Source organism: Phalacrocorax carbo, chromosome 12 (genome assembly GCF_963921805.1).
Source record: "Phalacrocorax carbo chromosome 12, bPhaCar2.1, whole genome shotgun sequence".
NCBI lineage: Eukaryota > Metazoa > Chordata > Aves > Suliformes > Phalacrocoracidae > Phalacrocorax > Phalacrocorax carbo.
The window spans coordinates 3,019,538-3,041,121 of NC_087524.1; the positions used below are offsets into that span (position 1 = coordinate 3,019,538).

The following is a 21,584-nucleotide window of genomic DNA, read 5'->3' on the forward strand; positions in this document are numbered from 1 at the left end:
TCCATCTCCGAGTCATGCCAGGACTGCAATTATTTTTTTTATATTTTGACAGGGGGGAAAAAACCTAATGTGATTTCCTGCCTTTAATGGATTCAGCCTTGGCAATTTGAAAACAAATAGTTTTAAGGTCCTGAGACTTGCTGCAATTAGTGCTACCTATTAATAGTTAGAAAGTCTTACTTCTGCACAATGTCACCTGTTATGTAGAAGTGAGTGCAAAGAAGGCTGTTGCATTGAACGCAGATTTTGCTGCTGAGTATCTTGGTGCAGGTGTCTCTTTTTGTTAGAATTAAAAAGGGAATGGGCTGCACTACAGTGCCCCTGCATTAGCTCATTGGATTTCCTCCGGCAAAAGGAGTCAAGCCGTACTCGTGAGTGCGTGCAGGTGGTGGTTGTGTACAAGAAGCATGATGATCATATGTGTGAGCATTGGTGGGACTAAACAAATAGCTGATGATTTTCAAGGTATTGCATCATCCTGGTCTGTCATGTGTACCTTCAGTTTCTGCCTCAGTGGGTTCTTCTCACCCCTCCGATGCCAGGCAGGCCCCGTCCTTGGGGGTTCAGCTTTTGCTTTTGATAGTCTTTGTAGCTGATTGCATCCAAACCTGTGGCTACAGCCATCTTCTCTGTTTTGATATCTCCAGATAAGCCTCTCCTCAGCTGACCACTCCAAATGCTGTTTACTAAATCCCGTCTCTGACTTCCTTACTGACTGCCTTAATTTCTTGTTCCTGTTTTAAAAAAAGAGTGTCCTGCTCTTGTCTTGTAAATATTCCTTTCTCTACTGTTCCCTTAGCCATTGACAGCAACCGCCATGCTCCCATTAAGTTACCATTACTTTCATGTCCCTTGCTTTGCATTTCTCTGCTGCTTTCAGAGTCCGTGCTTTTTGTGATCATCCATACTACTAAATAATTTTCATGCTTTTGGACATTCTCTTGAATCTTCATCTCATTCTTTCTGATGTCCTGATACCTGGTTTCAAGTCAGCACAGAGACAACTGGAAGGGGGCCATCTTTATTGTCTGGCATTACCTACAAATCTCCTTCCCCAGGCCCTTATATTTTCAATTTCTGTATGGCTCCACTCCTCATAGAATCATAGAATGGTTTAGGTTGGAAGAGACTTTTAGAGGCCATCCAGTCCAACCCCCTGCAGTGAGCAGGGACATCTGCAACTAGATCAGGTCGCTCCGAGCCCCGTCCAGCCTGGCCTGGAATGTTTCCAGGGATGGGGCATCCACAGCCTCTCGGGGCAACCTGGGCCAGGGTTTCACCATCCTCAGTGTAAAAAATTTCTTCCTTACATCCAGTCTAAATCTACCCTCTTTTAGTTTAAAACCACCACCCCTTCTCCTGTCACAACAGGCCTTGCTGAAGAGGTTGTCCCCATCTTTCCTATAGTCCCCCTGTAAGTTCTGGAAGGCCGCAATAAGGTCTCCCCGCAGCCTTCTCTTCTCCAGGCTGAACAACCCCAACTCCCTCAGCCTGTAGGCTCATACCTAAAGTGTCTCTCCTTTCCCTCTTGAGACCCTACGTATCTCTGATTTATTTGTTCTGGCCTCTTCTTACATCTCCTTCTCCCTGCAGCCACCTGGGTGCTGTCAGTAATCTAACCTTAGTCCCACATTAGCAATGCCATTTTTATCCACGTTCAACAAAAAAAAAGAAAAAAGAATCCTTTGTAAGCTGGTCTATGGGCTGAGAATCCATCCTGAAGAAAATGTTCTTCTATTAAACCAGTTTTAAGAGAAGAGGTTCCTGATAGTGTGCACCATCTGCTTATCTTTCAAAGAATTAATTGTTAAAACATTATATTCCAAAGACAATCAGTGCTTTGTAGCACCTGCATCCCGTTCTGTCCCTATAGGTTAATGATGCTTCAAACATTTTGGCTTGTGAATAACTCTGAGTATGAGACTGAGCCTGTTCAACTCTGGATACATTCACACATGCTCAGGTTACTCCTGGGAGTGAACACAGATACGATCCGAGCCTGTGCTTGACTACTTTTTTGTGCAGTAGTCCTGCCTTTGTTTCCTTTCCAGGACTGTTGAGCATATAGTGAGATATCTCTTTTTTTTGGTTTAATAATTAAGATGCTCCCTTTAGTCTCTGTTGCGATCTGAACACTTCACTTTAAATACGTGTGAGAACAATAATGCTAAAAAAATACTTGTTTTTATGTTCCTACTTTACCTATTTTGAAATTGATAACTTTTCTATATACTTATTGAAAATGGTGTTTTCAATCATTTTGAAAATGCGATTGAAAGTAGTCACTGACCACATTTTTGCCCCAGAATCCTTCCTCAAAAGCTTATGAATTAATACTATTACAAGTTATGTGGTGTGGAGAGCAGCTCCTTACTGTTATTAGCAGGTTTCAAGTGTCTCCCTGCCTAGTAGCTTGACTCAGTGCTGTGCTGCCACACAGTTTAGTAACCTAAGCCAGTACGTTGAATTTACAGCATATTCAGTAACTATTCAGTCCCTTTACAGAAGCTGCATTAATCTTCGTGTTCTTTGTTCTGCCTTGTATTTCTGTAGCAGTTACATGTGTAACTCAGACCACAGCTCGGTATTACTGGGCTGACAAGCACACAGTGAGTACACCTGCCTGGGAAAAAAAATGTACAGAAGAATTTTTCACCAGAAAACTAGTCAGGTTGGAACGGGAGTGTGTCAGTAATAACAGGAAAATGTCTCAATAGATCATTTCACCTTTCTGTCTTTGTTATCAAAACATTTCAGAAGGATCTTTCATTGCAATGTTTACATTAGATTACAGGCTGAACTGAAAAGAATTTATTTTATGATGTAGCTGTTATAAGTAATATTGAATGGTGTATAGCTTTGTTACTAGTGAAATACAAGGATGAAGTTTTTCCAAATTTAGATTTGGGCAGGGAGGATTTTAATAAATGAAAAATTTTGAGAGTTTGGCTTTTTGTTCTGATTTGGAAAGAAAACACTATTCAGTGTCTGAATATCCCCCAGAACCTGGCTTCCATTTTTCAGTCAGACTGTCCCATGCCTGTTTGCAACTTGAGGGGCTAAGAAGAGAATGTTTTTGCCAAAGAACTGAGAGACAGAGAGATTAAGAGACACATTCAGACTGCTTAAGCTCCTGTACATAATAATAGGCGACACTGAGTCAGGCACCTCTGAAGGTGCCTAGAGAGTGATTTAAGAGGCTCAGGGCTCTAGGCACACTGAAAGGTAGGGGAAGGGAAGAGAGCCAAGTTTTTCTCAGTGTCTGTAACCACATGATGATACATCTACTATGAGGAAGGAGATCCTTGTGTAAGTGCTGTGTGCACTGCAGGACTGCTGCTCGAAGTACAGTCCTTGCGAAGATGAAGAGTTGAGCCTAGGGAGTGCCCAATCCCTTCCTGTTCAGGGAAGCAACTCAGTGCTACCCACTGCAAATAGGTGTTGGCCACTGGGGTCAAACATTGTTCCCCAGTGACTTCAGTGAAGGCCTGTAGATTTTGGAGTGCTCTGGTTCCTTTCTCTGCTCTGTCTCATGCTGTCTCTGTGACCTTCCAAGGTGCTTGGGCTCTGTTCTCCAGTTTCCCAACACTGCCCTTCCCTACCAGAGGTACTGCAGACAGGAATCCATGGATGCCTGAAAGCTGCTGCATTTTTACACTGACATTTTTTAAAATAAAATGTAGGGAGAAATGCAGTGGCTTGTTTGGAGTATAAAGTACTGAGCTGTGCTCCTTATTGCTTGTGTAATAGTGAGCACTCCAAAGGCACTTAGTTACAATGGGGAACATCTGCTTTCCCCTTGTACTTTGGAGTAAGGGTGCAGTTTGGAGATGAATCTATCAATCATCGCTGCATAGCGTGGTTTTGCTCTCATTGTCGAGTGATCTCAGTTTGTGTGAACTAGATTTGTTTTGGATGAAACGAAACCAAAGGCTGCGCTCCAGATGCTGGTGGCATTCAGCCTGTGGGAGCAGACTAGATCTGGTTAGAAGTAAAGCCCCCACAGTGCACGTAATGTGGATACTGGGCCCTCTCTACCATCTGTTCTGTTCTCAGATCTGCCTCCACTGAGCTGCACTATTTGATAACTTTGGTACAGTTGATAAAGCCACACAACTTTTACAAATTAATTCAAATCTCAAATAGAAGTTTAGCAAATAAAAGTTCATGCTTATAAATTCATGTTCTTAATGATTTGCCAGATGTCTTATGTGCTGTCAGTCCAATATTCTCTCTCCAGCCATAGGTGGCACTAGATGTTACATGGGAGCGTGCAAGAAATCTTGCTGTGGAAAGTAAGTTGATTAGCCTGCCTGGTAAAGTTCATCTAACCCTGAAGTAAAGAGTTAGAGACGTTGAATTCTGAAACTTGAGGGGTTTTGTCTCCTCTGAAGTCATCCACAAGGCTGAATGTACTTGTTACTGGTATCATGGTCGTTTTTAGGAGGCTTCACAGTGAGTTTGGTGCATCAAACAGATCCAGGTCAACACTGTTCTGAGATTCGGTTATTGCTTTAAAGAATAAGAGAGCAAAGAATTGTTCTTGACATAAAACTGTGAGTAGCTCCCTGTTTCATGCTTAATAAGTTAGGAGTCTAGTCTACTAAAGAAATTTATTTACTTCCTCCAGAGACCGCAAGTTCTCCCTCCCTGGCTGGGCTTGTCATAGTGCTCAGTGAAATACCGAGAGGCAGCACAGTTGCAGCTCTGTTGGTTGCTTTGTTCTGCTCCGGCAGTGATGCCAGGCAAAATTTACAGTTTGTAATTCATGGACTAACTGCTTTTATTAATGAGGATGAGTTCAGAGTCTGTTCATAAGTATTTTCCTGTTGTTTGCAGGGGACAGATTGTATGCCATGCTTGTTCTCTGAGCTGCCCTGTGATCATTATAGCTGTGGGCAGGGTCATTTAAACCAGCTGCACTGGGCTAACTGTCTGCTCTGTGAAATGAGCCATTGTTCTGGATCCCATTAGCTTGTTTATTTCTGCTGTGCTTTGGGTGGGATGGTCTGCTTGGGAGACCTTTAACTGAGCATCAGGGATTATTGCACAGTCAAATGATTTGGAGATAGGAAAGTTTTTTTAATAATGCTTAACACCGCTGCTTGAATCATTGGGCAAAGCCGTTTGGGAATGCACAAAGATTTGGTGAGGCAGGTGATGGCAGGGGCAGTAGCATTTAGTGAAGCCTCACGGGTAAGGCTGGTTAACCTGGACATGGGCAAAGGTTCTGCTCAAACTTGTGTCCACAGCTTATGACCTTGCTGTCTGGGTCTTCCAAGCACAAGTTTTCCACTATGATTTCAATGAGCTTTCTAGGGAGCCCACATTGGGGTGGATGTTTTGCCTTGTAGCATCTCTCCCAGTCTTCTCCAACAGTAATTGTTTCTTCTGGTTCCCTTAATCCACACACCTGTCGCTATGGGTGGCAAATGTAATCAAAGTTAACCATTTCTTATTTCGGGGAGAAGAGCTCAGACCCTGAGTTTTTCCAGAATGAGGAAATGTGGTGCTGCAACTCTCTCTGCTTAAGCCCTACGAGGGTAGCAAAATGTTTCTTGATCAAACCTAAGCAGTCTTGAAGCTTCTCTTTTACAGGTGCCCTGCTGCACCACAACTCTGCTATTGCAAAACCCGTTTCCTGCCTTGGCTTATGATAACCCTTGCCGTTTCAGTACAAGCTTTACATTCTCTTTGCTGATTCATGGCATGCAGCCTCTCCTTCTGTACCCTTCAGACCCAACTTAAAGCCCCTCTGCTAGTCATCTCCCTTTCCAATCTATGTTTATATGGATCTTCCCAAATAAAATCTCTGCTACTCAGTGCGATTCATAGCTAAGGCATATTTCTACAAATAGACAGGTAGGTTTATCTACACAGCAAAGTGGTGGTACCAAATACTAACAAATGTTTTGCTCATTTAAACCGTCTCATGCCAGTAACAGTATTGGTGAAGACAGGATAGCACAGGCTTTAATGTATGCTGGAAGCTGGAGGGTGTGCCAAGATCTCTGGAGTGCTTGGTGGAACCCGCCTGTGTCTCTGAGGATATTGCTCCTGGTGTCTGCTAAGTCAAGCACACTACACTCTGTCCTTCCTTCTCCTGTGGGGATCCACCTTTCATCTCTGGTCATGTTTTGTGAGGATGTGCTGAGAATGATGGTACTGGAGGAACGGAAAGTGTGAAGATTCACTTGCAGAGAATTTAAGTCTCCAGCAGGGACTGGAAAGTGGTAATGCATTTGTAATGGGTGCACTCTACTGAATTAATTAATTTAATTTTGGTTTCAGGCACTGGAAAGTGACTATGTCAGTGCACACCTACATCGCTGGATAGATCTTATTTTTGGCTACAAGCAGCATGGCTCATCTGCGGTGGAGGCAGTTAACACCTATCACCCTTACTTCTACGGAGACAAGATGGACCTCAACGTTAAAGATCCTCTGATTAAGAGCACCATCCTGGGTTTTATCAGCAACTTCGGACAGATACCGAAACAGGTACCACTTTATTATGAGAATGGAGAGCATAATTTATTCTGATCTTGTAGTATTTCAACTGGAAAGCAAGAATAGAAGCTCAATCAGAGACATTTTCTGATGTAAAACTGTGGAAAGATGAAGAATAGACTTCTCCATATTGTGCACTGCATCAGTATGCCCCCACATACATGTGTGTGATTCCATTGTCTAACCATTCTGTTCTGCTGTGACACCAAATCTGAATTCTGCTCCTTCAGTACAGTCACACGAGTAACCGCTAGTCTGGCAATGGGTGCCATCAAATAAAAGGAGCTCAGAGTCTCCCCTGTACTTTTCTCTCTTCCGAGTCACTGGGATTAGCTTCCCATCTGTGAGGAAGGGACGTAGTTTAATGGGAATGTAATAAGGGTAAGATTTTATTTTAATGAAGAGGTTCACGTATGATAGTCCTGGAGCCTAGGATTAAGGATTTAAACAAAGGTCTCTCCTGCCTGATCTGGCACATAAAGATTCATTTTTTGATGCCATTCCTTTGTTCTAGCTCTTCACAAAACCACATCCATCCAGAAATGCCCAAGGGAGAAGTTCATCAGGAAGAGAGACTGTTCTGTCCCTGCACTCAAGCGGCATTCTTCCTCCCTTGATGAGCAGCCTGCAAAATCTGAAGCCCTCACCAGTTACAGTAAAAGGTGCTGCAGGGGCTGTGCTCCATTTTCTGAGCTAATAAGTGCAAAATTTCTTGCATGGGGTGAATCTGGATTTTCAAGAACACAAAAAATAATCATGCGACTTTGTATGAATTGATACAACCAAGATCCCTTCTGCCAACTGTTGTTTGTGTGTGTGTTGTGAGCGGGCATTGAAAACACTCAAATACTCAGGACAAATCTTGAAACTTCTGTTGTAGAGTTCAGAACAGATTTTTTTCTTTTTATAAAACACCTAAATCTTTTCTGTCTTCTACATTCTGAATATGTTAAATTGAAACATAAAGCTTACAGTTTCCCATTCTCACTCTCCTTTTTTGCATTCAACAGCAAAGTAAATACTGTCTGTCTTTCTCCATTTCTGGATTTTAAAATCCTCATCTTTTTCTTAATCTGTTACTTTCCTTACCATGACAAGCCTGGAAAATTTCAGTGTGTCTACTTTTTCATCCCATGGTGGTGTTCTTGATATCGCCCATCTTTGTGGGCTCCTGTAGCTTTACTGCAGAGGCTGTTGGTGGCGTGCCTGGCATAAGGCAGTCTGTCAATGAAAAGGAGCTTAATGACAGTGCTGGTAAACCCCCTTCTTTGGAGCATGTCACTCCCTCTGCGTGGATTTATGTGGTCTGTTGGAGAGGAGTGTTTCCACTGTTCTGTCTGGAATCTCAGTTGTAGAGTAGAATTCTGTCTGTGGGCCTGGCCCCAGCACTGAGCCCAGCTGTGGGACGTGCCAGCCTCACCACACAAGCTGTGCAAGGAGGAAAGTTAACATAAGTGCTCTAAAAACAACAGAATTAAATGTTCTCTGTCTTGTCAGACTATCCCAAGGGAGCTATTGGACAAATTGTTCATACTGAGAAAGGCATTCTGGCTGTCGAAAGAAATAAAGTTTTGATTCCTCCTCTTTGGAGCAAAACATTCTGCTGGGGATTTGAGGACTTCACCTGTTGCTTTGGCAACTATGGGTCTGAGAAGGTAAGAAAGAAATAGCCTAAGCTTTCCAGAAATTAATGATATGTGTTGTTTTTGGCTGGTTTGGGCACCCATTTCAGAGGCTGTTGGGGGGCTGATTTCAGAGGATGCTGTATAGGACTTCCTCACAGTCACGCTTCTTGAGGAATCTCAAGTTGGATATCCCAACAGGGTACAAAATCGTCTACGCTGCTGAAAAATGTGGCATTTCCCCTCTAAATTATCTCAAGTTTTCCTTCCAGTGTCTGTGTTGTCCGTCAAAATGAAGGAAAAACCCCATTTCATAGGTTGTAAGGACAATACAAGGTCTCCTGGCCACTGATTAGAAATTTCATTGTGCAGAACTTTCTGCTGGAATTAAGATGGGACCATCTGCCAATTCCCCTCTGGCTCCCAAGCTTAGCCCAGTGCATTCATTCAAAATAATAATGTCTTCTATTCTAGAAAGTTAATATTCTTACTTCTTTGCTGTTAAAAATCTATGGTCTATGTCATCGCACTGCTTGTTAGGGCACTTGACAGATCCAGTTTCTTCCTCGACCACAAACACACTGATTTTTTGGACGTGTTTGGGACAACGTTATGACAAACAGACACATCTGAGTTAGCTTGGGTACCAGAATAGCAGAACGTGTTCAGCAAGATACTGGCTTGGGTATTTGCGCAAGCCACATCGTTATGTTTTTACAGACATACCCACAGTCAGTGGAAGTGAAAAAACCACGAGATGTATTTTACTTTCTGCTCCCTGTGTAAAATTGTTGAGAGTTTTCTTCTTTGACTTCAATTAAAAACAGTGCTTAGCAATTCATAGTGCTGCTGTAGGTACAAATTGTTTTGTCTCTTCAAAAGTCAGGGTGTCACTGAGCCTGGTGACACTGAGCACAGTGAGTGTGATTACACAGTCGCTATGGGAAGTAGTCGGGAGCCCAACTTGAGTTCTCTCTGGTTCAAGAGTGTCTCTGGGCACGAGCTTAAAAGAAATTTTTGTCTACACTGTAAGTAGGTAAAGGCTTGCTCTGCCTGTGGTATGATTTTTGTAGCTGTGCCATCCAGCTCCACCAGAATCCCTGTTGTGTGGGAGAGAGCTAACGTAGAATGTGAGCAGAGGGATGCCTGTGCTATGATTTAGCAATGTGTAATAGACTTGACCTTGGTTTAGGCTGGTTTGGGTGCTGCTAACAAAGCCTTTGGCCCAGAATGGAATTTAGTGCTTTGGCTTTTGGCTTTTCCACCCAAGAAGGAGGAGGGTTGCGGGGCCTGGCACTAACACTGTTAGCAATGGCCATTGTATTCTGAGCTTTCTTTCTAATCTACATTGAATGTTTGCATTCTGTCACTACATGGTGGCAGAATGAGTTTGCTAGAAGTTATGTAGGAAGCCTGTGGCACAAGAGGGATTGGGACTCAGGTCTCCTCAGACATAAAACACTAACCTTTGTCCAGCCTTTCTGTTTGGCCCCTGGAGGATGGCACAGCTGCGTGCAGCCACAGCCTGTGCACGTACATATCATGCAGCTGTGCTGTGAGCACAGATACCGGTTAAGATGAGCTTTTCTTTCTTGCATTTGAAAAAATTGAGACTCAGTTCTGAAAAATGGAACCTGGTATTGATAAATGCATGGTATCACCACGTGATCATTTGACTTAAAGCTGCTTTCCTGTACAGAACGTGACTACGTTTGAGTGCATGGCAGACTGGGGAAAGTGCCTCTGTGCAGTGTGTCCTTCAGCAACTACCGTCATCACATCTGGAACAAGCTCAGTTGTGTGTGTCTGGGAACTCTCCTTGGTCAAGGACAAAGTGAAATGTATAAACTTGAGACAGGTGAGTATTGCATCCCTTTTGCTATGGAAACTTAAGGAAAACCAAAAGATTAGTTCCTGTCTCTCAGGTGACTGGCAAACACCTTCGGGTGAAGCAAGAAGGCAGAAAAACCCCTGTAATCAGCAGTATCGCGTGACAGTCTGTTATCAGGTCAGGAGCTGATAATATTCCTTATACCCACAGTTTATAGTTACGACTTCTGCCTGAGTTTTTTTCCCCCCCTTTGGTAGCATTTCCAAAGTTTATCATGATAAAAGAAACAGTAAAGATAAGGCATGTGCTCTCCTCACTTGAAGGGCAGCCAACCCTCGGATTATTTTCAAAAACCAGTATCACCTGGAGAGGCTTATAGTTATTTTTGGGCTGCTACAGCAATGGGCAGGATCTCCAAAACACCCTGCAAAGTTATCTGATGGGGATGAAGACTCAACTAGGCAAAGTTCTTCCTGAATTCAGACATAAAAAGTTTAGCTGTTACTCCATGAGGTAGGGATGCATCCAATAAGAATGGAACAGTTTGTGTCCTCATTGTTCAAAGTCCTTTAGTGGCTGTTGATTTGGAGCTCATCTATAGTCATCAAACAGCTGTATAAATGCTATTTCATTTACAAAAGAGAAACTCTCATGCAAGATTTGTGTGGTTCAGCTATGGTGGGTTCTCAGCTTTACAAGTAAAGCTAGAGTAGACCTCTACTGTGTCTGAAAGGAATCATGGGACCTTTTCCCGTAAGAAATCAAGAGGAAGAAAATGCTCTGCTACTTTTAGGCAAACTAATAAAGCGCTAATTGATCAGCAAGGTCTCCAAGTGTTAGAAGCTTCTTCTGTTCATTTGCTCTGGAGGGATATTCAGACAATATTTCAGTGGTTCCCATACCCTGAGCCAAAACATTTTATATGTCATTAAATTATGTGAACACTTCAACATCTGTTGGGATGCCAGAGAAGTATTTAGACCTTCATTTATCTGAAATTCTTGTGTGTTGAAATTAGCAGGGAAACTGTTTAGAACCGCCTCTCTTCTGAGGTTTATGACATTTCCTGCTTGAGAAGAAACCAGAAACATAAGACAGGATCTTCAGTGACAACTTTTTAATCCAGCTGGTTATTATTCCAAACCAGAACGTGGACATAGAAATAGAAGAAATAGCAGTAGAGAAAAGCATAAGTGGCAGTATTTATCAGCATCAAACTGATACCGGTCAGGGGGTCAGTTTGAGTTTCAGGCAACTGTCTGAAGAGGCTGTCTTTTATCTCCAGTATAATGCCTTTCTCTTTAACAATCTAAAATCAGCTTTGCTGATGTGTTCCACTGTGATTAATCTGGTATTACCTAAACTCCACAAAGTGGCATGAGATCATTCAATGACAAATTCTGTATTTTTCCCTTCTCTTTGCTAGCAAAGGCCTTTTTTTGATGACTGGCTGGCATAGATGTAAATTTGAACTAAGGTTCTAAATGTCTTCCAGTGAATTACTTGCTGCTTTCATATAATTCACTGCTTCATGGTGGCTGCTTTTTCTGCTGAACAAAAAAAATTGTATCATCTTTCCTGAGAGAGTGAGCTTTGCTTAAGTAAAGCTGATGTGCTATAAAGCGGATGCTATTCACTTACCAGCTGTCTCATGGGACTGACACATTCTGGTTGAGAATGTAGTAAGGTACAGAAATTATATTTCAGCAGAAAAAGTCACTTTTCCCTCTCTAGCAGGGGCTGCTTCCACAGTTTTGTGAACCACTGAAGATTGAGCATAATAGCCTCAGTATTGATCCATGCAATTTACCAGTTGCTTCAGAGTTCATGAGCAGAGTGATTCATGCCATCCAGCCCTCAGAATTTCTGGGCCAAATGAACCACCAGACTGGGAGAAGCATCGGGCAAGCTGCGCTGTCTGCCACACAGACCTCTCAGGGAGCTGCTGAGTGTGCCTGTGAAGCGTCTGTGTCTGTGTTAGCCAGTTAAGTTGGATGGTCAAACTTGGTTTAAGTTTTCATGAACTACACATTCCTACAGTGAAACTGGTCATCTTTTGTCTCTTGATATTTGTGAATTCACTCTGGAGACAGGCCTCACGGTTCTTACTGCAGATATGCTGCAGGATATTTCCCATTAAGGGAAAACCTGTCAGTCTTTGCAGAGCAATAATGAGAAGACGGTAGAGAGCTAAAAGTATGTGACGGTTTTTGCATGAATATGCTTTGAGACCCTTGTGCACTGAAGCTGAGATTATAACTGGTCTCAGGTCTAGCCCTCTCTTCCACATTCAGCTTGTATTTAAAGCACTTCACTGCCAGGTAGGGTCTTTCTGGGTTAAAAAGAAAAAAAAAAGTGTTTTATTAAAACTTTCACAGGAGCTTAGCTTAGCTTGACTTGGCAGTTTGTCACAGCAGGTATATGTTCTTTCATGCTTTGGAGGAAGAAGAGGAAATTTGGAGCCCTTGAACCCGCCCTATCCCAGCCCTTTTTGCAGAGTTCTTGTGCACTTCTCAAGCACAGGCACTGGGTTTCGCCCAGTCCTTTGTAAAGAGACTGTTCTACAGCCAGTCCAAAGCTATTGCTGAGCCTCCTTTTCTAATCTCAGTTGACTGTTTCTGACCACTGAAAATGACTGTTGGAGACCCCATTTTGTGCCAGGATTTTTAGTCAACATTTCTAGTGTGTGGAATAAATCATAAGCTAAAGGTTGTCTCTCGCAGTTGCAGGTCACCTTCAGTAGTACATAGCCTGTTGCAGCTCAGCTTCTTCAGTGGATTAATGTTTGAATACCGTTGTCCTAGTAACCTTGGCAAGTGGCAGCACATGTTAGCCAGCAAGAGTTCAGGCTCTCAGTCACACGCTGGAAAAGCCTATAAGATGTGTTTGCAAAAATCACCCGGGACATGTGGCTCTCCTGCTCCATGCTGAACTGAGACAGAGCCTGAAGGTGTGCTAATTATGTCGTGTAGAGAAAGCCAGCAGGGAAAATGCATTGACTGTTAAAACCAACATTAAAAACTGGTCGGTCTGATTTTTCACAGTAAGGCAGCTAAAAATGGAGGCCTGAAAGGCCTTTTAGGAAAGCTGTGAAGGACTCTTCCTCTGTTGCCCTACAGGCCTTACTTCCCTTGGTGGTTATGCAGCAGAAATGTATACTGCTGTCACTCCAGAATGCTGCATTAAACACTTGCCATCAGTATACTTCTAGCCATGATTTCTCTCTGTGCTATTGAGTAGCCTAAAGTGTAAACTTCTTAAATAAAACTCTTTAAAGCTAAATGAAACTGGACAATGTCTCTAGAACCTATAAAACAAACAAACAAAAAAAGGATGTTGGATAATGATGAAAGAGAAAGGAATTTTTATATGGCTTTAAAGTAAAAATTATCCCCAAATGCTGTTTTTCTTTTTAGCTAGAACTAGAAAAAATATTAATACTTGTTCAGAAAAACAGAAAGAAAAGACTGGAAGGTTACTGAAATACAACCTGATAAGTTTTGTTTCAAAATGTTGGGTTTTATTTAAATATTGAGAAATAGTAATTTCCAAGCATACATTTTACTTAAAACTGCATGGACTGAAGTGAAAAGCAATGTTTTGTTGCTGAGCACAAAGCACTGTCGTAGAGTCTGAAACGTGTACCAAGGGCTCTGAGTTAATGTGCAGCTTGGGGCAAATCATTTAATCTCTGGAGACTCAATTTTCCTCAACCACAAGTTGAGGACGAGGATGCTTCTAGAAGATCCTTTGGGATTTACCCCTCATACCTTTTTCAGTTGTCCAAAGAATGACTAGGTTGCTTGTTCTTACTAGGCAAATGACAGCAGGACTGTGGTTCCCCTGTAAATCAGCCACCTTCTGCTGTGGTTTATTGGCTGCTTTTTCCCCCACCAGGCTTTGTATGGGCACACTCAGGCAGTGACCTGCCTTGCAGCATCTGTGACCTACAGCATCTTTGTGAGCGGATCCGATGACAGAACCTGCATCATCTGGGACCTGAACCAGCTGACGTACATAAACCAGCTTCCTGCCCACGAGGCAAGCCTCTCTTCTGTTGCCATCAACAATTCAACAGTAAGATCTTCATTTATCATCTTTCTTCTGATGTATCCATGAACATTTCATGATAATTTAATGGGTGCTTTTCCCAACATAAAAACATCCTGAGAGTCTGATACATTGATTTTTTTTCCTTTCTACAGAGATTGCTAATAGGGTTCTTAATGATGAGAGGCGAGCACTAAAAGCAACATCTTAAACTGAGTAGCTAAGAAGTATCTTTGTATGGGTAGATAGCAGGATTAAACTACTTTTAGTTTGTGGAGGATGAAGTATTACCCTAGTAGCTCCTGGATTTGGCCCACCCATAACCTTATTGCCTCCATTATTTCATTAATTTCTCCTGACATTCATGCAGCAGAGCCAAGTCAACTGCGATGTTAGCCCTCCGTCTGCTACCTCAGCTGACAGCTTCCTTCACTTTTGTGGTGACAATGTTGGCTTTACTTTCTCTTCTACTCTCAGGTGTGGGGGGGGACCCTTGATAGCAGCAGGTATACATCTGTTGTGGACTGTGCCTGGCCAGAATTGTATGCGTGTTGATAGGAAAATATTCTGTATTGGATTTTACTGTAAACTCTCTGGACAAGATTTTTTCCAACCTTCTACCTCCCAGAAATCTTGCTTGCACATTTATATTTTCTCTCTCTGTTAATGTACTAGAGTAGGATTCCAGCTGCTCAGACAATCCAAGGTTCGATCCAGTACCAGAGCTTGTACCAGGAGAGGCACAACAGTTCATAGCAGTAAGGAAGTAGGCAGACAATCTCTACTTAGTCTGTGCAAAAATAGCCATCTCATATCAGAGCTTTGTTAACCATGCAGTCTGACGGTTAGCAGCTGAGGGTGGGAATTTACGTAGCCTGTTCAGCGTCAGCTCAGCTCCCAGCCCCACGGGTCCCGGGTAGTGTAAAATGGCCAATGGCTTCATCAGGCCAGTTCCGAATACCCTGGTGATCCCTTATGAAGCCAGCTGAAGCAGTGCCATGTATTCAGAAATGAGGGGGAGGGCTGGCACAGACCATGGGCTTGAGACCCCAAGAGGACCGAGTCCTCTCCTTTATGCACCAGCCCACCATCGACAGCAGCTTTTTCAGTTGGAAGCTCCTTTTCTGGAGCTGACCAAAACCAAGACGGTCTGTGCCAGAAACAGTCTGGTGATTGATGCAAGAGTGATCCAGCTTGTTGGAGTGCAAATGGTTAAACTGATTGGACAGTTGTCTGCAGAAAGGCTCGTTTAACAAGCAAAACACCTTAGGAAAATATGACTGAAACTTCAAGATAAAAAAGATGAGGGGGTCCATATGCTATGGACGAAAAAAGTCTTCACATTAGCAGAACAGGATATTTAATTCTGAAATGCTTTTTTGTTTATATTTTCTATATATATTTATATATTATAACATGAAGATAGAAACAAAATGTTTCCATTGTGCTAAATTAAATATTTTGATTGACACAAAACTACATGTTTGATAGCCAGGTTTTTTCCTGGAAAATCCAGAATGTTTTGAAGCAAGGTTTTGAAGGAAATTTCTGAACCACATACTTTCCTGTGAAACAAGAAACCTATGCAGCTCTTTGTTATGTGACTGATGGTTTTTATACTGCTTGAGCACCTAGAAGCTCCATTTATAGATCTAAACCTTATGGTGTTTGGTTCACGTAGACACAAAATAAAAAGGCTGTCCCCAAAAGTTTATAAGCTAAGGAGGATTGTACCAGCTTGCTGTAACTAATGATTTCAGTTAGTTTTAAATCCCTGCTCTAGACCTGAGAAACACTGTAGATCATTAACAAATGCCTGGACGTTATGTACTCACATGCAGTATAATCTCTTTAATTATTGCCAACTCTGTTTCGAATGCACTGTCCTTGTTTGATTATCTTCAGAATTCTGCCCTGAAGTGTGAAGAGCCCTGGCCCCAAATCAGGCAGGGGTGAGGTGCTGTGTTAGCTGATTTAAACCAGATGCATGCTGCTCATTTAAGGGCACGCTGGCCTTTGCCAGAATCAGATGACTATGGTGATGGTGTTCTATTTAGCTGGTTCTTAGTACGCATCAGGGGTGGAAAGGCTAGGTGGAATTTCAGTTAGCAACTTGATCAAAAGGCACTTTTGATAAGGTCGTTTAAATTCGTTTAAAGAGCAGCATTTGCTCTTGGTTCTGTGTGTTTCTTGCCCCTAAGGGATTACCTGGGTTTCTGCTTGCGTGCAGCCTGTGCTAAGGCTGTGCACCTGCACAGAAGGGAGAGGAGAGATTCAGTTGCAAGAGATGCTCTCGGCATCAGAAGTGCAGCTCACAGAATGCTGAGCTGGTCATTGGTCAAATGCAAAGCACAGTCTAAAAATGCGATGACATTAAGCTCCCTGTGAGGGGCAGAGGAGGATTGTGAAACCACCAAAGGCTTCGCACTAAGCAGGTGAACACCGTGTCCTTGTTTAAGAGAATGCTTATTTGTAAAACTTAAAAGAGCACTAGTCCTGGCTCAGAACCTGTGCTAGGTGTTGCCTGTGCACAGTCCCTGTCCCTGACAGCCTTTGTTTCTGCATTATCTTGCTAAATCTGAGACAGTTCGTTTGGGTTTCTGCAATGTAAAAATATCAGAATTTTTCATGAGGAAAAAAAGTAATTTTTTAACTATTTCTGGTTTAAATCGTCTGCCCAGAAGAAAAACAAAAGTCAGAATTTAAGTCAGAACCGCTCTGTAATTTACAATCGGCACTGAATAGCTGTGAGGAGGATGAGTGTAGGATCTTGAAACACTGCCTTCTGCTTTGTTACAGGGTGATATTATCTCTTGTGCGGGATCTTACCTATATCTGTGGACAGTCAATGGCCAGCTTCTTGCAAGCATTAACACCACCTGCAGCCCCGAAAGCCGTATTCTTTGCTGCTGCTTTGCAGAGGTGATGGACTGGGACATACGCAGCATCATCATCACGGGAAGCACAGACGGAGTGGTGAGGGTAGGTAGATGAGGGAGAGGAAAGGGAATCCTGATTCACTGTAGGCCAGAGGCAAAATTCTACGTCCTGAATGGAGGGACAGAGCTACTAAAATCCCATGCCACTTTCTTAGCAGGGCAGCACAGGGCTTAAGCTAAAAATCAGAGTAAAAACTTTGCTTCCTACCAACTCTGATCCTCCTGAACGGAGGATTCTTTGCCATTCAGGAAGAGTTTTGGAAATGTGCTTTCTTAATTCTGTTGTGGTTATAAAAGCAAACATTACATTCCCCGTCAGAAAAATGTTTGAATTTGGTTTCTGAGATTTGGCTCATAGCTCAGTTTGAGTCACACTTTCTCAGGAACAGGAATTCACTGCTGGTTCCACCTCCAGCCTGGTGGGAGAGCTTCCTGGGATCCTCGTCAGCGTGGCAGCCCCCCAGCCCCCCCAGCTCCCCGCATGCACTTCTCCAGTGTGATGCCAGCACAGCGCAAAGGAGAGACAACTGCGAAATCCTGTTCTGACATCGGAAGTCCAATTTCCACCCCTTGCCGGGAAGCAGGCTGCCACACCTCTCTCTTGTTGCATTGTTATAATCCATGTTTTTTCCATTTTTGCCTCCTTGCTGGCACAGCTGTGGAAGACTGAATACACCAATGCCCCGGGCCAAGCTGCGGAACTGAGACCGCAGAGAGGCACTACGGAAGAGCCAGGCAACACGGGTATGACCACGGGCTGGGCTGTGAACTGCAGGGTGACTGTGTGCTGCAGATCTTGTTTGGCTGTGAGGAAGAAGAGGTGGTGTGAGCACAGTGGCGTGAAGGGGAGATGGTGCAGGCAACTGGTGCACTGTTACTGTAACCAGCAGCAGCAGTAGTGGGTAGCCACTGTCCTACCCTAGAGACAGAGACCAGCCCTGAGCCACCAGTCTCAAGGGCACATCCTGTCTGGATGAAGCTGGAAGCTCCTTCATAGGCTCTGTCATGGGTTTTATCAGGCTTGATAGACTACCTTTCTGCATAAACCTATGAAACCAATGAACTCTCCTGGCTCCAGAAAGCCCACTCCCTTGGCACCTCTGCTGATTAGCCTGTACTAAAGTATCCTGGCACAAGGTCAGAGTGGGCAGGGCCAGATCCTGCCCTGGGATGGCACAGGGAAGTTTGTTGCCTTTGCCACCTTAAAGGAGGTCAGAGGCCCTTCAGACTGGTCAGAGGCCAGCAGCAGGCCCTACTGCATGGAGCTGTTTTTTCAAGGCTGTGCCAAGCTGAAGCCAATACCCTTGAGTCCTTGCAGAGCTGAGGTTAAGATGATGATGGGGCTACGGTGCTGACATGTATTAAAAACTTAAGCTCATTTCTCTGTTCTAACAAATACTGGAGCTGAAACCTGTCAGGGAGCTTTAAAGGCACATCCTAAATAGCACGGCTTGCTTATCTTCGCAGCACATCTTCAAGAGAAACGAATTGTGGCGTTAGTATGTATAATTTACACCACTTATTTGCTGCGATCCTCATTATGGACATTCTCTATTACTTCAATCTTAGGCACACGATTTGTGTAAATATAGAGCTAGAGATGTAACATCTGCATAAAAAGATATTATACAATAATTGGGCATTACCGCTGAGATCTTCAGAAGCGCTGTTCATGTAACTTGGCATCTACATTACTTAGATTGCTACGTTGAAAATCATTATACATACAGAAGCATATGGGAAATGCCAAATGAGATGCCCATCCAACCTTTTGTCATGTCTCTGAGAGTAGCTAGAGCCAGATGCTTCTAGGGAAGGTGCAAGAACACCAGAGATGCCAGATGTGAAATAGTCTGGTGGTGGTAGCTACAGGTTTGGTTTTGTTGCAGTCTCTAACTAGATTGCTTTAAATCAAAGCAAAAGACTTAAAATTCCTTCCCAAATCCTTCTAGTACTACGTAGTAATTTTGCAGCTTCTTTTTACGTGTACAAACCTCCAATGTGTTTTACAAATTTCCTACATTCTGGCCCGTAACTTCCTGTGGCGTTTATCTCCACGTCCTATTTTCTCAGGTGCAATTGCATAGGACTGTCTTTGAGCAAACTGAGATTACAGCTATTTTTAAAATTTATATCTTAAACAGTTCTCCAAACTAGGACTTAAAAGCTGCTCCTGGGAGTGCAACAGAGTCAACAAGCATTGAGCAGGCATCTGGTGATGCATAGAGCACACACCTGTTCACACAAGAACGTAAGGGCACATGTTCACAGACGCACAGAGCACCAGCATTCCTCATTAAAGAGTTGAGAGGTGTAATCAAAGCAGCTCCCTTAAACCATCCAGGTTACTTTAGAATTATTTTAAATGGCCAAATATTCCCAGGTCTCATTCTCTGCATTAAAGAAAATAAAATTAATACAAAACACAGTCATTGAAAAGACCAAAGTAACTATGATTGAGTTACGTTGTTAGGCGTGTGTGTATGTATGTGTGTATATGTGAAATGTTCTCAGCATTTAATTATTGGTTCTGTTATGAGCAGATTTAGATAAGTTGATAATACCAGGGCTTTATGTAATTTCTTTTTACTAGGCAATTATGGGCTGTATTATATCCTGGCAGCAAGGTATTGTGGGGCATCTTATTAAGCATAGAGCCAGTGAAAACTGATGAACAATTTTGCTGAACTAGGCATGCAATTTAGAAAGCAATAATACACAAATCCAATTTAGCACACAATTGATACAGCCGCACGTCAGCACATGTAACTATCATAGCCACAAATTAAATTGGGATGGGCCTATTTTGCAACAGCACAGGCTGAGATTAAATATATTTGTTCTCAACGTAACAACTTGCTGACCGTAAATAATAACAATCCCATCCATGCTGCCCCCAGACACTTCCTAAATATTTATTTTTAAACCACACAACAGGTAACAAGTGTGGAAAACATCTTGTTCTCTGTCGGGAACTGAATCCCAGCCTTGCCTTGACTGGAAAACCAAGTAAGAGCAGCCCAGCAGTGACAGCGCTGGCTGTATCCAGGTACTGTCCCTCCCTTTGCATCTCGGCTGGTGTCCGGCAGAGGGCACGGCGCCAGCCTCGGGGTCTCCACTGCTCAGCCCCAAATCAGCAGGTTGTTTTATCTTATTCTGAACTTTGTATCACTGCTGGGTTTTGGGTTTTTTTTTGTGGTTTGGGTTTTGTTGTTGAGTTCTTTGTTGCTGTTTGGGGTTGCTTTTTTTAAATCTCAGTCACATCACTCTGTCTTAGCCAAATGCAGTTGCTCTGGGAGCTGGCCTGGCTAACTCTATTAAGCGAAGGATGTTGGGATCGTCAGTGGACAGACAGGAAACAACCCAGAAGAAATAGAAGCTTTTGACCAGAATAGTTGTAGAGATCAGTAGCTGCTACACTGTCTCTGCACCACAGAAGAAACACTATCCTAGGAGTTACTGGAGATGCTTTCTCCTTAAAATATAAGCAGGAAGTTTTTGGCCGAACGACAACTTTGTTGTTAAAACTAGACTTAGTTTGCACAGCCAGCAGTACGTTAGTTTATTCAATCCCCCTCCTGCTGTTTCATCTGGCTGTAATATCTGTCATTATCTCCTACCCCAGGATGTTACAATGTACTGTAAAAGAGTTGCTGTGTTTCTCTCCAAAAGGTTTGGCATTTTGATAGCTGCTAAAGCGATTCCTATATTCTGCACGCTCAGATTTAGAGCACTTCGAGGGTGATGCTTATATGTATTGAAAGTAGGAAAGTTTGGCACTGCATGCAGCAGAGATTTCAGTGGCTGAACCCATGACAATATGTGCTAACATGTCTGAATCCTGAATCTAGCCAGCAGATTTAATTAACATTCATGGATTCTCAAGATCAGTGGAGGGTAAGAGCTGCTGATCTGGCTAGATTGTCCACAAATAACCCACTGAACTCCAGAAAAGTTTGGATCTGATTCAAAGTTCGGTCTTTGAAGTATGAATCTTTGTCTTCTCTAATTCATTGTTCTTCAAATTTAACATTAACGATAACCTGCTCCCCTGAATGTTGCATCCTCCTAACCGATAGACATACAGGAGACAGCCTCCTATTTGGATCTTGTTCTTAAACATTTTTCTCTTCTTTTTCTTTCCTTCTCAAGAAATTCCTCCAAGCTCCTAGTTGGTGATGACTGGGGAAGAGTCTGCTGCTGGTCTGTAGATGGGTAGGAAGAAATAGCCAAGAACTTTTGTTTTTTCAGCCTTTTGGATGGAGAGATTAACCTTCAAAGCACGAGAGAGTCAGAGAAACCAGAAGCCTATGGTGTGGGACTGAATCTCAAAGGAGTGGTTGGACTGACCCTGCAGTCAACTCTGATTGAAATTAGAGACTGGACTCCAAAGTTGTGAGAGACACACTGACAGACGTGCACATAGACAGTGCGATTTTGCAGTATTTGTCACGGGAAAACTTTTGTATTTTAAATGTTATTTTAGATACTGAATTTGGCATAATACATTGTATTTCACAAAAAAAAATAGCTAGCAAATAAAACTGCCTTGATTATGCCAAAACTGCCTTGATTACGCCAAAGAGCAATGTAGCTTAAGAAAATTAACATATTCTAATTTTAATACCATGA

At 42.8% G+C, this 21,584-nt stretch overlaps 1 protein-coding gene across 1 annotated transcript in view; it reads left to right on the top strand.

Annotated features, from left to right (window-relative positions):
• WDFY4 (WDFY family member 4) overlaps positions 1 to 21,515 on the top strand; it is a 144,442-nt gene extending 122,927 nt beyond the window's left edge. The window contains exons 54-62 of the mRNA XM_064463735.1: positions 6,292 to 6,501; positions 7,025 to 7,172; positions 8,008 to 8,165; positions 9,832 to 9,990; positions 13,861 to 14,040; positions 16,813 to 16,995; positions 17,609 to 17,696; positions 19,890 to 20,001; positions 21,105 to 21,515. Coding sequence (XP_064319805.1) covers positions 6,292 to 6,501; positions 7,025 to 7,172; positions 8,008 to 8,165; positions 9,832 to 9,990; positions 13,861 to 14,040; positions 16,813 to 16,995; positions 17,609 to 17,696; positions 19,890 to 20,001; positions 21,105 to 21,171 — 1,305 coding nt within the window. The 3' untranslated portion in view covers positions 21,172 to 21,515. The remainder of the gene's footprint in view (positions 1 to 6,291; positions 6,502 to 7,024; positions 7,173 to 8,007; positions 8,166 to 9,831; positions 9,991 to 13,860; positions 14,041 to 16,812; positions 16,996 to 17,608; positions 17,697 to 19,889; positions 20,002 to 21,104) is intronic.
• The last annotated feature ends 69 nt before the right edge of the window (positions 21,516 to 21,584 follow it).